Here is a 14,838-nt window from a genome sequence, read left to right as displayed (position 1 = left end):
AAAAATACAAAGGTAAGTGACTTTGAAAACATAGTGCCCTAGCTACTTGCAAAATATGACGATGTTTCCGCTCGACTACTCCATTTTGTTGTGGAGTATATGTGCAAGAACGTTCAAAAATCACACCGCTCTCGGAAAAGAAAGAATGTAGGGACAAAAACTCACTACCATTATCAGTTCGGATTTTCTTAATTTTGTGATGGAATTGAGTTTCTACATAAGAAAAGAAAGTCTTAAGCAACTGTTGTGTTTCAGATTTATTTCGCATCAAAAAGAGCCAAGTGGTGCGAGAAAAATCATCAACAATGGTTAGGAAATATCGAGCCCCATTATATGTAGAAATTTTGTGCGGTCCCCAAATGTCACAATGAACAAGCTCAAAAATGTGTTTACTGGCAATATGACTTAATGGAAAAGGCAATCTAGTTTGTTTTGCCAAAGGGCAAACATCACAAGGTTTATTTAAATGAGAAGAAACATCTAACAATTGCTTAGCTAAAAGGTGGAGTCGTTGTGGAGAGGGATGACCAAGACGACGATGCCATGAAATGGAATTAATGCAACTGGATGACGGTGAAGTGGTGCAGCTATTGTTTGGTTTGGTGAGATAGTAAAGACCGCCACGTTGTCTACCCCATCCAATCATCTTTCTCGTCTCCAGGTCCTGGAAGATACAAAAATCCGGAAAAAAAGTTATGGAACATCGAAGGGATTTTGTTAAACGACTAACGGATATCAAATTAACCAAAAAGGAGGCAATTCGTAAAACGTTAGTTAAGGAAAGTTTGGGATCAAAAGTAAAATTGCCAATACTACTAATTGAAACCCTTTCACCAGTCGGAAGTTTTACTGGAGGCAAAGACTTGTTCACAGTAGAGTTCGATAAGGGAAGTGCCGTAACATGATCTGTAGCGCCACTATCAATTATCCACTCTTGTGAATGATGGGGAGACAAACCTGTGACGGCATTGGTCTGTGCTTCAGATGGTAGATTTCCAGCCATCATAGCAAAGAGTTGTTGAAGCTGCTCAGGAGTGAAAGTCATCGGTGTTGCTGAGGTAGATGAAGAAGTGGTAGAAGTTGAAGCTTGAACATGGTTGGTCGCTGGTTTTCCCTCCTTACTGCGGCCCTTTCCCTTGTTCTTTTTATGAAGACGATGGTCCTCGGGATATCCATGGAGTTGGTAGCAAGTCTCCTTAGTGTGGTGAGCTGTGTCACAATAATCGCAATGGAGCGGTTTGCGATTCCCTTGACTGCCACGACTTTGTTGATTGCCGCGACCACCTTGAATGGCCATGGCTGCTCCTTCCAGACTTGGTTGTGGGACGGCTGTAATTCCACGTTGCTTCTCCTCTTGATTAACCATGGAAAAAACTTTGAGCACCGAAGGCAATGGCTTTACAAGCAGAATCTGACCTCTCACTGCTGCATATGAATCATCAAGCCCCATTAAAAATTGCATAACCTTATTCTGCTCATCTTTCTCGTTACGGTCGTTCATGGCACCACATGAGCAACTTTTATGGCTGCCATAAGAAGATAACTCATCCCATAAACCCTTCAATTGGGAATAATAGTCAGACACAGACATCTGATTTTGAGTGAGACGTGCAATGTCACGTTGAATCTCGAAAATACGTGGGACGTTGTCTTGCGAAAAACGAGTCTTGAGGTCCTCCCAAACATCATGTGCAGTGTCGGCATAAACCACACTGTTGGATAACCCAGAACTCACAGAGTTTAAAATCCACATGAGAACCATGTCATTACAACGCTGCCAAAGAGCAGCTTCAGTTGCGTTCTTGTCGGACGGCTGCTTCACAGACCCATCAACAAAACCAAATTTGTTCTTTGCGCTAAGAGCAATGCGCATTGAACGAGACCATGTGCTATAATTGTTTCCAGTAAGTAGAGTGGAAACAAGATGCATCCCTGGATTATCAGAGGGATGAACATAGAAGGGGCTTGAGGGATCGTTCGACGCCGCAACCGACTTGGAGTCTCCCATAGCCAAAAAAGAACGACTTTTCTTACAAGAAAAATCGAAGGAAACAACGAGGAGAAACCAAGAAAAAAAACGTCCTAGGATCTTGGACGCTCTGATACCATCTTGAGAATGGAATGGCAGAAAAGAATTTTCTGTATTAATTCTCAATGAATATACAAGCTGCGCTAGGGTTCTTATACAAACTGCAAGAATACAATCACAACTTCTAACTCCTACAAATCAGCTAAGTAAATATTTGTACAAAGGGAAAGAATAAATCACTGATAGTCAATGATTATCATGCTACCAAATAGGAAGGAAACTAATCATATCTCAACACAAAGTGCCCTCACGAGTGTAGCATAAGAAGCTGTATCAAGCTTCATCCGGCATTCTTTCATTAACCGATACAATTCCAACCCTTTCACTAAAAATTCCGACTTACACAATCCATGAAGCAAGGTATTATGCCTGCAAACATTTGGCTGGCACCCCTGCGCTTGCATCTCCTCTAACTACTCCATTGCAGCCAAGACATCCCCTTTCCGACACATTCCGTTCATCAATGAAGTGTATGTCACCGCATCCGGGAAATGACACATTTCGACCATGACACCCAAATACTTCTTAGCGTCCATAATCCGCCCACATTTCGATAACCCAAAAATCAAAGTATTATACGTAACAAGATCGGGCTCCACGGCGGGGGACGTGTAGGATCCTAAGAAACAAACCAAAGATTCAAGTGACCCTCGATTCGAACCAAGATTCCCTCATGGAAATACATTAATTATAACAAAAACCTGATAAGTTAGAGTCGCATCAGATGGTGGAAGGTCTGTGAGGTTGAAGAAGTTAGGGTTTTGCAGGGGTTTGAGATTTGTGTGCTATCAGAGGTGCCATGACGGATCATGGTTGTGGGTCGTTATTGTTCGCGGGTTTCAAAAGCCTGCGTATTTAGGGACGAAAGCATGTTCCACGTTTCCTTGGGTGGGCATGAATATACGCCACCCTTCGTTTTTTCTAGAAACAAACGTTCTACACTAGGAAAAAAATAGGGTGGGCTAAACCTCAAAATAAGTTAATAATAATGTGATTTAAATTTGTTTTTGACGAAAATCGAATATAAAAGCTCTCATTTACAAATGAAGAGAATATTATTATACCGTAATACTAAGTGGCAGGTATATGCCCATTTAATTTATGACCATTTAACTTTTATTTAACTATAATTAAATTGTAAATTAATTTAAATTTAAAAATTCATCTAATAGACAAATTAAATCAAACTTATATAACAGTAATCAATACATTAAAATATCGCTCATACATTATGAAATGTATACTATCAGTAACAAAATGAAGTCAAAATATAAATTGTTGAAAGCTGCGTATTATATTCCAGTCTAAAAAGAGCTTCAAGTATGCGGCAAAAACAGGTAAATGAAAGGGTTTATATGATAACCAACTCAGCTCCAGGTGGTAATAGTTGAATATTATATAGGAAAAAACATGTTTATTGATAGATGAAAATATCAAATACAAAGAGGTCCTTATATAGAGAAAGACTAAAGCGAACCCTAGACTAAAACCCTAAAACAAATCCTAGACAAACTCAAATACTTAATGGGCAAGTGACTAATCCTTGGCCCGCAAGATAACTAACAACAATCTAAATTCAATCTAAATTCCAACACCCCCCGTCAAACTCATGGCGGAACACAGACATGAGTTTGCCAAAGTAGATGTGGATGCAAGACTCCAAATTCCAGTGCTAATGCCAAAGCGAATGCCACTACCATGCCAATGCCGATGCCAACTTCAAACTACCATGCCGATGCTAATGCCAACTTTAAACTACCACGTCCAATCATCCTTCCTAAAATCAGATTCTGAATCAGTTGCAATATGCAAAATAGAAGCTACTGAGCCTGCAAGTGGTGATTTATGTGGAAATTCATGTTGCTGAGATAACTTAGGACATTGGGATTTCCAATGCCCTTTCCCTTTACAATAAGAACACTCGTCTATAGCAACCCTACGAGATTTTGCTGCAGCCAATGTTGAAGTGTTTGACAAAGATGAAGAGAGCCTATGCGACTGCACACAGACTTCTTCAGCTTGTAACTCATTAAGAACATAATCAACAAATGGAATAGGAGTTCGATGAAGGATAGAGCTACGGAGTGTCTCAAACTCATCCCGAAGAGGCATTAGAAACTGAACAAGACGTTGTTCTTCTCTATATTGACATTAGACCTTGGCAATGCCAAGTTCTTCAGGCTCAGTCAATGCAAGTTGATCCCAAAGATTGGTCAGTTCATTGTAAAAAACTTGAATACTCGTATCACCCTGCTGGATTGCACGAATCTCCATTTCTAATTGATACCTCTTAGCAAAATTGGCCTTGGTATACAACTTTGCCAAGTGATCCCAAACTTCCTTAGACGTTGAGAACTTAACAAGTTGCATTCCAATAGTAAAATCAACAGAATTGTTAATCCAAGTAATAATCTTTGCATTATTCATCACCCATGCAGCAAACAATTCAACATGTTTCTCATCTTTGGGGTTATTTGGAATAGAAATCATTCCAGAAACATAGCCTCACAAACCTTTTCCAATCAAAAAATTCTTCATCACATACGCCCAATACACATAATTATTTCCATTTCATTTCACACCAATAGCTTGTAAGGAATCATCCTTTGCAGATGCCATGACAACACTAAGGAACAAGATACCTGATAGCAAGCAGGCGACGGTGCAACGGTGCAGATTTAGAATCAAAGTGCGACTGATGCAGATGCAGACTGATGCAAAATCAAAGTGGCTGCGATGATTGTAGCGATCCGAGCAGGTACAAATTCAAACCGGTGTAGGTAGGTTGCAGTCGGAGGGGTCCATATAGGTGCAGCGATGCGGAGTGATCTGGTGGGATGGTGGGCTAGGCACAGTGGTTCCTAAGATAGCGACCTTGCTCTGATACCAAGTTGAATATTATACTGGAAAAAACATGTTTATTGATAAATGAAAATACCAAATACAAAGAGGTCCTTATATAGAGAAAAACTAAAGCAAACCCTAGACTAAAACCCTAAAACAAATCCTAGACAAACTCAAATACTTAATGGGCAAGTAACTAATCCTTGGCCCGCAAGTTAACTAATAACAATCTAAATTCCAACAGTAATTGTGTTCCAATTAGTTGCAAAGCATGCTCCTTTGTTGCTTCTAATTTCTCTTCGGTTGTAATAGACTCTTGCAGTATATAGGGCCGTCGACCTTTTCAAGATCCATGAAGAACTTTTCAAGTACTACAATATTTTCCATCAAGTACATGGCAAATTCTGTATCGATAATTGACCTGCCCATACCAATGAACCCAGAAAATCTCACCACCTTAAGGCGTTGATGAGGACATCTTTTAATCTCCTGCATATTTCTCGTATAACACTTATGAAAAGATCCCCATCGTAACTGCAAGAGGAGCATACCATAATCACATTATCTGCCTCATGACAAGTTAATCTAACATGCAGAAGTTTGCAAAAAAGGCTTGTAGCTCAGTTGATTAAGAGCATACATTCCACCCTTACACTCGAAGTCTCAAGTTTGGTTTCCCCTCCTACTATCGCTTATCAAAACATGTAAAAGTTTCACTCAGTAATTATAAAGCATGCAAAAATAGTCAGTGAGGGGTTGGAATGATGGCATGGGTTTAATTTTGTTGAAAGTATACAAAGTGATCATACTCAAAAGGATACAAACAGATTCTATTAAAAATATACAAAACTGATTGTTTATGCAAATTTCCGCCATCCTTTACTTTGACGAAAATGCACCTGCAAAACAATCTACACTTTCGATCAAGGACCAAAAACCTCACGCGCCCACGATAAGGGTGGTTTGGCCAATGGACCTCCAATGCCTAAGTTAGTTTCTCTAAATAGAATGAGTGTTTAGGGTTTTTTTGTGTATAGAAAAGCTTACCGAATTTTGGTGGAGAAGTAGGGTATTTATAAAGAGGGTGGCTGGCCTTAGGGTTAGATTTTTGTGAGAATATTCCCATGATATTGTGTAAATAATATCGTGGGATAATGGTGATAATATCCCATATTAAATTTGATTAGAATTACGTACTTGAAAGAGTTTGTCTTCAATTGAGAATGTATTAATGATAGGATTTACGGATATTCTATCATAAATACCTTTGACTTCTTCCACATGCAGATGATCTTTGAGCAACCGTTGTCCGCTGCCTGCATGTCCAGGGATGCTGAGCTGCACATAGGGAATATAAATATACCATGCTTATTAATAGGGGTAATTTTGTCTTTCTTAGCTAAAAGTCCACGTGCTGCCTCCAAGATTTTTGGATTATTTTTTGCTCTACACTGATTCTACATATATTTGAAACTGATTATGCAAAAATAGTCGATGAGGGGTTAGATTGATGGCATGTATGTAGTTTTGTTTAAAGTATACAAACTAATTCTACTAAAGTCATACAAATTGATTCTAGTAAAAAGTATACAAAACTAATTCTACTAAAAAGTATACGAAACTAATTCTGTAAAAATAATGGATGACAGGTTGGACTGATGGCTTGTATATAGTTTCATTGAAAATATACAAAATGATTCTACTAAAACTATACAAACTAATTCTACTAAAACTATACAAACTAATTCTATTAAAAAAATAATGGTCGATGACGAGTTGGATTGATGACATGTATATATGTTTTGGGCTAGGCTTTAGGTATTTTGTGATTTTGTCTCTCATTGAAATGTTTAAAAACTAGTGGAGTTCCTTGAAATATAATATATATTTTTGGCTCTATATATAAAGCTTCATTTTTGTTAGTACTTTGTAAGTTCGTTAAAAAAAAAAGGCAGGTGCGCTTCATGTTTGGGTTTACAATCGTCAATACAAACAATAATTGACTGATTTTTATGTTTTAGCTTTTTTTTTTGTTTTTTTGTTTTTGAGTCGATGTTTTAGCTTTTTGTACACTCTTGTTTAACTTGATCGTTAATTCAGTTTGATTTATTCAATCTGATAATCATAAATAAATAAAAAGTGTACGAAAAGTTAAAAAGGAAGTGTGAAAAATGAAAATTACTTGAATTAACTCATAAGCCCATAACATGTGTAGTCAGCGAACAATCATCCTCATATGTTTTCAACTTCTGAGTTCAGGCAATTGTTGAAACTTGAAAATAACAATTTTAACTTCGCATGTGAGGAGGCGCACATGGATTTTTTGATGAAGTACTAACAAAAATTTCAATTTAGACCATAATAACCTAACATAGTACTAAAGTTTCCCAAGATGGGATGGATAATAGCCCATAACTCTATAGAAAAGTGATTTCTTAGAAGACTAGTAGCATAAGAGTGATTCACCATTGCAACAACAACTAGTTCTCGTGTCAGATTCTCTCGTCCTTATATCGCAATTAAAATTAATAAGTAATAACTTATAGCGTAGACGAGAAATTTCCAATTACATAGGATTATTGCATTTTATTTGGTACATAGGATAGGTTATTGTCTTTATGACAATATCTCCTAGGCTAAACATTGCTTTTACCCATATTTTTTTTAGGCAAAAGGCCTTTGATTATAACAATCCAAATTGTCTCCCGGGCTGACTTGCAATATCTCACAGTACCTTCTGTAGAACCCGATCCGACTAGCAACCCTAGCATCCTGACCTTTGCCGCATTCAAGACCTCCATTGATGATGTTGGTGATCACTCCATACCCAGGAACCCGACCGGCTGATGTGTCTGCACTAGATGGGCTCCACCTACCAGTGATTACATCATGGCTTGATGGCTTGTTTCCCTGTGGAGTCATCCAAAACCATATAGCTGTCCTGAATGATACAAGCGGGTCTGTGGCAACTAGATCCGGGTTGTTTATCAGATCCTTTCCGATTGCTTGGCCGGCTTGACCATAGTTGTAGTTGCTACAAAAGTCAAGAAGTCAAAAAGCAAGTCAATCTCCCATCAACTAGTCAACAGACCAGAGCCAAGAAATAAATCTAGTAACTGGCACGTGGTGTTAGATTTCATCTTTGTTTATCCGATTCTTTTTATGAGGATCTTGAGAATTGATGAATTGTGTCCGTTTATCATATATGATAAGATCAGTTTTCATAAGGTACTGTTTGTGTTCAATTTTAAATAAAAAAAAATTTAAAACTATTTTCAACCGCACGATATATGATGAATGTACACAATGTACGAATCGCGGGAATCCTCACAAAAGGTTCCGGAGAATAACACAAGTGCCTTGAAAGATGACTTTTTACGCTCACTTTTCTTCTTTCCACACTTATTTATTTGATGTTGTAGTATTGTGTTTTTACTATTTTCTCATTTAATTTATTTAATTTAAAATTTGAAAACAGAAAAATTGGCGTGCAAACATCAATTTACGACACTAAAACATAAATTTATTGTCCTCCTGTGGATAGGGTGTTAGGTTTCTATCAATATATTTAGAGTTCGAAAACCTCCCCTCCCCAAAATTCTTGTAATAATTTTGAACACTCTCCCTCTCTTAATCATAATTTTTTTTTAAATAAATAGAAATAAAAAAACATATATTAGAAACACCACATAGTGATTTTACCATCAAACCCTTTAAGAGAAAGGATCCTCATTTTTTAACAAAATAGGGATTAGTTATGGGACTCATACCACGTCGAATTTCAATGATCCGAACCGTCTATTTTTTTATTTTGTAAATCTCGATTCATAGGTCATGCTTGGAAAAATTCAATTCAATCCGAAATCATTTGCCAATTTAATTATTACAATAAAATTTCACTAGTTTTCTTGGAACATAGTGTTCATCAATTTCTTTGAACTAAATTAGATGCCTCAAATATTTTTTATTTGACTAATATTTTACAAAGATAATCTATGAGGTGCAACTTAAAAAAGAAACGATTCAAATCATTAAAATTCGATGCAGTGTGGGCTGCTTCCTTTTATTATTATACCCAAATACTTTTCTTGACCCACTACCAAGTTGGTGAATGCCTTTTTTGTTTTCTGTTTTTTTTGGACAAATAAGTTGGTGAATGCCTTGATTTTAAAAGTTAAGAGACTTACTGGGTGAGTTGGATGGGTCCTCTGCCATAATATTTCTTGCCGGCAGCACATGGATATTGGCTGGACGGTGTACAATACACATCCTGGTTTTGCTCATTGACAAAGCAATATCCCCATGCATAAGGACCATCTGGTGCACTTGCCCATCCTCCTACATAATTAACATTGACGATTAAGCACAAAAATAATGTATAGTAAGGTTCTATAATACGAGCGCTGTTTTTTTAAAACCATCCAAATGATGGTTCCAATTTTTTTTACAAACAGTATTATCCGAATTCTTTTAAATTATGAAAGAAAAAGTTTGAACTTGAGTATTGTAAACACGAAGAAATTTCGATGTCTACAAGTATATATAAGGAAATGCATTGATTTAGCCAACTTGAGACGATCATTACTGAACTAGTTTTATGATTTTATGACAATTTAAACACAGAAAACTAAACAAACAAAACAAACAAACAAACATAACCGTTATTTTAGTACTGACCAGTAGTCTCATGAGAGGTTTGAGCCAAAAAAGCAGCCAGCTCCTTTTTGCGAGTAGCAACATCCCCAGTTGTGCCAAACCCATTATAGGACCGAGCAGCAGCAATGAAAGCATCATACTTGTAAAAACCATGACTAGGGCATCTCCCATCGTTTCGATACTTAAGCATTTGGTCGAAAACAGATGAGCTAACGAGGCTGCTGACGTCACCACCACCGCCACTTGGGGTTGGGGTTGGAGTAGGTTTAGGGGTTGAGCTACACTGGCTCTGGCAACCGGCTGCGCAGTAGTCAGATGTGGTGCCACACCACCCAAACTGGCTACAACACAGCCCATTTGGGCACACGGCACCACCAGCTTGACTCCCACATTGCTCTGCTGAGATCCCCAGCAGCAAACTTAGGGACAAAATGATAAGGGTTTGCAACTTCATTTTTTTTTTTCAAGTGTTTGATGGTTTTTTTGATCTATGAATTGGGTTTTGGAGGTGTGAGTATATGTAGTGTTTGTGGAGCAGTCTCGTTTGACTATTCGCTCAGTTTGGTTGTTGGGTACAAGTTTCTTCTTGATCGATCAAGTGCCCCATTTTATGCCGTCCTGTTGTGGAACTTGCAGAAAAAGTTTCATTTATTTAGTGACGTTGAATTTTGGGAGGATATGCTAGAGCAGACCTAAAGATATTTGATTACGGATTGACTAGTTCATCTCTTATCCACTTCCCCCTAAAACACGTCAATAGATAAAAGATTACAGAATTCAAGGAAAAGGGTAGTAATTGGACAGACCTAAAATTGCAGCTCGGGTACTTTAGTTTGAATCTCACTTCGTCAATTCAAAATTTTGAACAGGAACTTTAGGGAAAAACATCATGCACTAAAATCTCTCCATTATCTTCGCAGAGAATGTTCATGGTGACTTTTAGGAAATGAAAATAACTATTAAGTGTAAGAATGAAATTGAACAGCTGTCATAATCTTGGATGTACATGTGTCATAATCTTGTGTCATTTGGTAGTTAGAGGATTACTTAGTCATTAAGTTTTCTATTTCTATACATAGCTAGAGAGATAACATTTGTAACTAATCTTGCACATTGTAATGAAATCAGTTTATATTCTTGCTCCCTCCAAACTTTTCTCTCAATTTCCTCTTTGTTGAATCTTCCACTAGTTTGTTAAGATGGTACTGAGAGCTTAGGTTTTTGAGGATCCTGAGCTTAGGGGGGAGAGAACTGGTAAATATCTAGAGTTTTGCTGAAAGTTTATGCAAGTTCGCATAGTTTCTGCAAGTTTGCATCTCTTTTTCTACAACAATGATGGTGATTGGTATTAATGGCAGCTATCGATGACAGAAATTAGGTTTTCTTCCCAAAAGTGTTTTTCTCAATTTACGATTGAAGTTGTACTTGTAGATCTGAAACTTGTTGCAATTTTGAGGCACGAAGCCCCTAGTATTTGAGATTTTGAAGATTCTTGAAAATTTTGGCACGAAGCTAAATAAATTTTGTTTGTGAAAAATTTTCTATTTGTGAATTGTTTCAATTGGTGATTGGAAGAAGAAATTGAGCACGAAGCTTGTTGAATTTATCCAAATCTTGAAAATTGATAAAATTAGGGCACAAAGCTCTTTTGATTGAAGATTTTGAGCACGAAGCTCTGTGCATTGTTGAAGAGTGTGAATTGGTGTGTGGCACAAAGCCTATTCCTGCTGATTTCTTCTCTAATTCAGCATTATATTGTGATTGTTGCTTTGGCGTCTTCACCTTTGAAGATTGATGGATTACTTTGGATGCTTACTCTGCGATTACAAGATGATAACTTCGCTAAGTGGTCATTTCAGTTTCGTTATGTGTTAGGAGGTTATGATTTGTTTGGTTACTTTGATGGTACCAATGTATGTCCTCCCAAATATGTGATTTCACTTGACAATGGTGTTACTAAGGAGATTACTAATGCATACAAACAATGGATTAAGATAGATAAGGCTTTACTAAGTCTTCCAATTGTAACATTGGGGGATGAAGCGATTGAATATGTAGTTGGGAGTAAAACAGCTTATGAAGCTTGGACACACTTGTGTGATCAATATGCAATTGTTTCACGGGTAAGAATTAATCATTTGAAGACTGAACTTCACACCATAAAAAAAGGGACCGATTCCATTGAAAAATATATTCTGAGACTTAAGCATCCTAAAGATCAGTTGCTTGCAGCAGGGGAAAGCATTTCTGAGAATGATTTGATTGTGGCTGCATTAGCTGGCTTACCTGCAGAATACAACATGATTAGAACTGTCATTATGGCTACATTAGCAGGGGAAAACATTTCTGAGAATGATTTGGTTATGGCTAAATTAGCTGGCTTACCTGCAGAAGACAACATGATTAGAACTATCATTGTTACCCGAGAACCACCTATTACTCTTAAAGAATTTCATGAACAGCTGCTAAGTGCTAAGAAGATTGCAGAAAAAAATCACCTTATTCTAAACAGAATGGTTCAATGGTGGAAATCAAAGACAATTCTATCAAGGATAATCCTCGAACATTGGAGCAAATGGACAGTTCTATCAGGGTGGTTCTTCAACTCAGAATGATTCTAATTTCAATGGAAGTGCTGGATTTATAGGTCAGTATCAAAGACCTCCATGAAATAATTACAATGGTAATACTGGGAACAACTACAATGGCAATTCTGGTGGCAATAGAAATTTTAGGGGTTTTAATGGTCCAATGAACAACTATAGACCTCGAAACAATGGAAGTTATAATGGTGGTAATTGAAACAATGAAGGGTTTTCTGGTTCCTTAGGTAGTTATTAATCTAAGAATGGTTCATTTGGTGGAGGTTCATCTGGGAATTCTTGTTCTAATTGGAATGGCAATACTGGTCAGAAGTCTAATATCATGCATAAGTGTCAAATTCGTTGCAAACGTGGACACACTGCACCAAACTATTTTTACATAAATAAGCAACAACTTGTCTCTGATGGTTATATTCCAGAATGTCAAATTTGTGGAAAACGGGGTCACACAGCACTCAATTGTTATCACACGAGTAACTATGTGTTTCAAGGTGCTAATCCACCTCCCTCACTCACTGCAAATGATGCAAGTGCATATTCTGAATTCAATGCTTTTCAAGCATGGATCATGAACACAGGTGCTACACACCATATGACAGGAGATATGGTCAACTTAAACATGGTTACACCTTTTGAAGGAGACCAAAAGATCATAGTGGGAAATGGAAAATGTCTTCTAGTGAAAAATACTAGTTCAAAATCTATTTCCACTACTTCTAAACCATTGCATTTGCTAACTGTCTAACATGTTCCTCATTTAGCTGCAAGTTTATTGTTAGTTTATTCCTATGTAGAGACAATAATTGTTATGTTATTCGTAATGAGTTTTTTGGGTGTAGGACAAGGCAACAAAGACAATATTAATGAGAGGAATGAGTAATGGGGGCTTGTATTACATTCTAATATAGATGTTTTTCAACTACACTAAGTTGCTGCAGACACCACCAGCTGCTTTTCTTGGGCAAGTGATCTAGGCTTCAATATGGCAACATAGACTAGGTTGTCCTAGTAATGAGATTTTACATATTATGCTTTCTTTATCCAATATTTCCTATAAGGCTGATGTAGACAAACATGTGTGTAAATTCTGTATTAGTGGCAAGATGTCTAGACAAATGTTTTCTTCCAGTTCACATGTGTTTGTAAAACCATTTGAAAGAATAAGTAGTGATGTTTGGGGGCCATCACCAGTTGTATCAGTTGAGGGATATAAATACTATGTTAGTTTCATTGATGATTTCTCCAAATTTACATAGATTTTTCCCTTGTGCTATAAATCTCAAGTTCAGTATATTCTTGAGCACTTTTATGCTATAAATCTGAAGTATTTTCAATCTGATGGTGGTGGTGAGTACATGAGTCTGAAGTTCAAGAATTTTCTGGCCTCCAATGGTATTCTACATTTAGTCTCTTGTGCTTACATTCCTCAGCAAAATGGAGTGGCTGAGAGAAAGCATAGACATTTTATAGAAACTATTGTTACTCTATTAACTATTGCTCATTTGCCACATAACTTCTGGTTTCATGCTGTGTTTCTCATTAATAGAATGCCTTGTAAAGGTTTAGGCATGTAGTCTTTATTTCTTAAGTTGTTTGAGGTTCATCTAGAGTTGAAAGGTCTTAAAATTTTTGGTACATCAGTTTATCCCTATATGAAGCCTTATACTTCTAGTAAATTGGATGCTATACCTAATCAATGTATATTTTTAGGTTATGCTTTGGGTTATAAAGGAATTGTGTGCTATCATAGAGATAAAAAGAAGTCATTCATCTCTATATATGTAGTTCATGATAAAACAGTTTTTCCATTAATTAGTGCTCTTAAAGTATCATCTATTTCAAAGCAATCTTATTCGTTAATGAAGCATCCTACTCTAGTTTCTATTGTTGTACCATATTTCAGTGGTTTACAGCAGTCTCATGATAGAAATAGTAGTTTAGTTTCACTCACAGATCATGATGCTAGTTTGAGTTTTTCAGCTTCTACACAACAGAAGGATTCTGAGTTATCGTCACCAGGTTATCTTCTTCTGGGAATCGGGAAAATAGTTTTGGTACTTGTTTATACCATATTTAGGGCCTCGTATTTAGATCTCGTACAAATACTTGGGAGACTTAAATGTAATTATGTGATAAAGGAAGGGGCAAATATGTAATAAGTGAGGAGTCCTTATTCTATAAAAGGTCCCTTCACCCTCACAATTAGGGGAGGCTCATTCTCACCCTCAGAGGCCATTTCTGAAGCCTTCTCACCCCTCTCACCCCTTCTCAAAAGTCTCTCCTATCTAGAGCAAAGCTCTCACACTCTCTCCCTCACTTATCAGAGAAATACAATACAATCAGTGTGGATGTAGCCCAAACCTTGAGGTGAACCACGATAACTCTTGTGTTATTTACATTACTTGCATATTCACGGTCGGATTTACGTTGTACCAAGACTTCCGGTTTTGTGCATCAACATTTGGCGCCGTCTATAGGAAACGATACTAAAAGTTATGTCGGTTCTCTTTCATTTTTTCACCTCCACCGTGAATCTGCAAAAACCCAAAAACAACAGCCCGATCCTCACCAGATTCCTCCTCCACTCAGGCGTCATCTTCAAAAACTCTGACTCCCAGCAGGAGCAAGAGCAAGAAGCCGAAGCAC

General features: G+C 37.2%; 2 protein-coding genes across 2 annotated transcripts; one reads left to right on the top strand and one right to left on the bottom strand.

Moving 5' to 3' along the window:
* Positions 1-7,492: 7,492 nt before the first annotated feature.
* On the bottom strand, positions 7,493-10,230 carry LOC126602333 (endochitinase-like). The gene is made up of 3 exons (XM_050269169.1): positions 9,611-10,230; positions 9,121-9,271; positions 7,493-7,967 (listed from the first exon to the last, which is right to left on the bottom strand). The coding sequence occupies exons 1-3, from the start codon at positions 10,041-10,043 to the stop codon at positions 7,598-7,600; spliced, it is 954 nt and encodes a 317-aa protein (XP_050125126.1). The 5' UTR covers positions 10,044-10,230; the 3' UTR covers positions 7,493-7,597.
* Positions 10,231-11,397: 1,167 nt separating this feature from the next.
* LOC126602761 (uncharacterized) lies at positions 11,398-12,204 on the top strand. The gene has a single exon (XM_050269636.1). It carries the CDS (start codon positions 11,398-11,400, stop codon positions 12,202-12,204), a length of 807 nt encoding a protein of 268 aa, XP_050125593.1.
* Positions 12,205-14,838: the final 2,634 nt, after the last annotated feature.

Source organism: Malus sylvestris, chromosome 15, assembly GCF_916048215.2.
Source record: "Malus sylvestris chromosome 15, drMalSylv7.2, whole genome shotgun sequence".
Taxonomy (NCBI): Eukaryota; Viridiplantae; Streptophyta; class Magnoliopsida; order Rosales; family Rosaceae; genus Malus; species Malus sylvestris.
This window is presented reverse-complemented; position numbering and strand designations above follow the sequence as displayed.

Bases quoted from the DNA above. Each gene is read 5' to 3' on its own strand.
- LOC126602333 (XM_050269169.1), bottom strand. From the start codon at position 10,043: ATGAAGTTGCAAACCCTTATCATTTTGTCCCTAAGTTTGCTGCTGGGG. The intron at 9,272-9,610 runs GTCAGTACTAAA...TTAATTATGTAG, and splicing joins AACCTCTCATGAGACTACTG to GAGGATGGGCAAGTGCACCA. The intron at 7,968-9,120 runs GTAAGTCTCTTA...TGACTTTTGTAG, and splicing joins GGACCCATCCAACTCACCCA to CAACTACAACTATGGTCAAG.
- LOC126602761 (XM_050269636.1), top strand. From the start codon at position 11,398: ATGCTTACTCTGCGATTACAAGATGATAACTTCGCTAAGTGGTCATTT.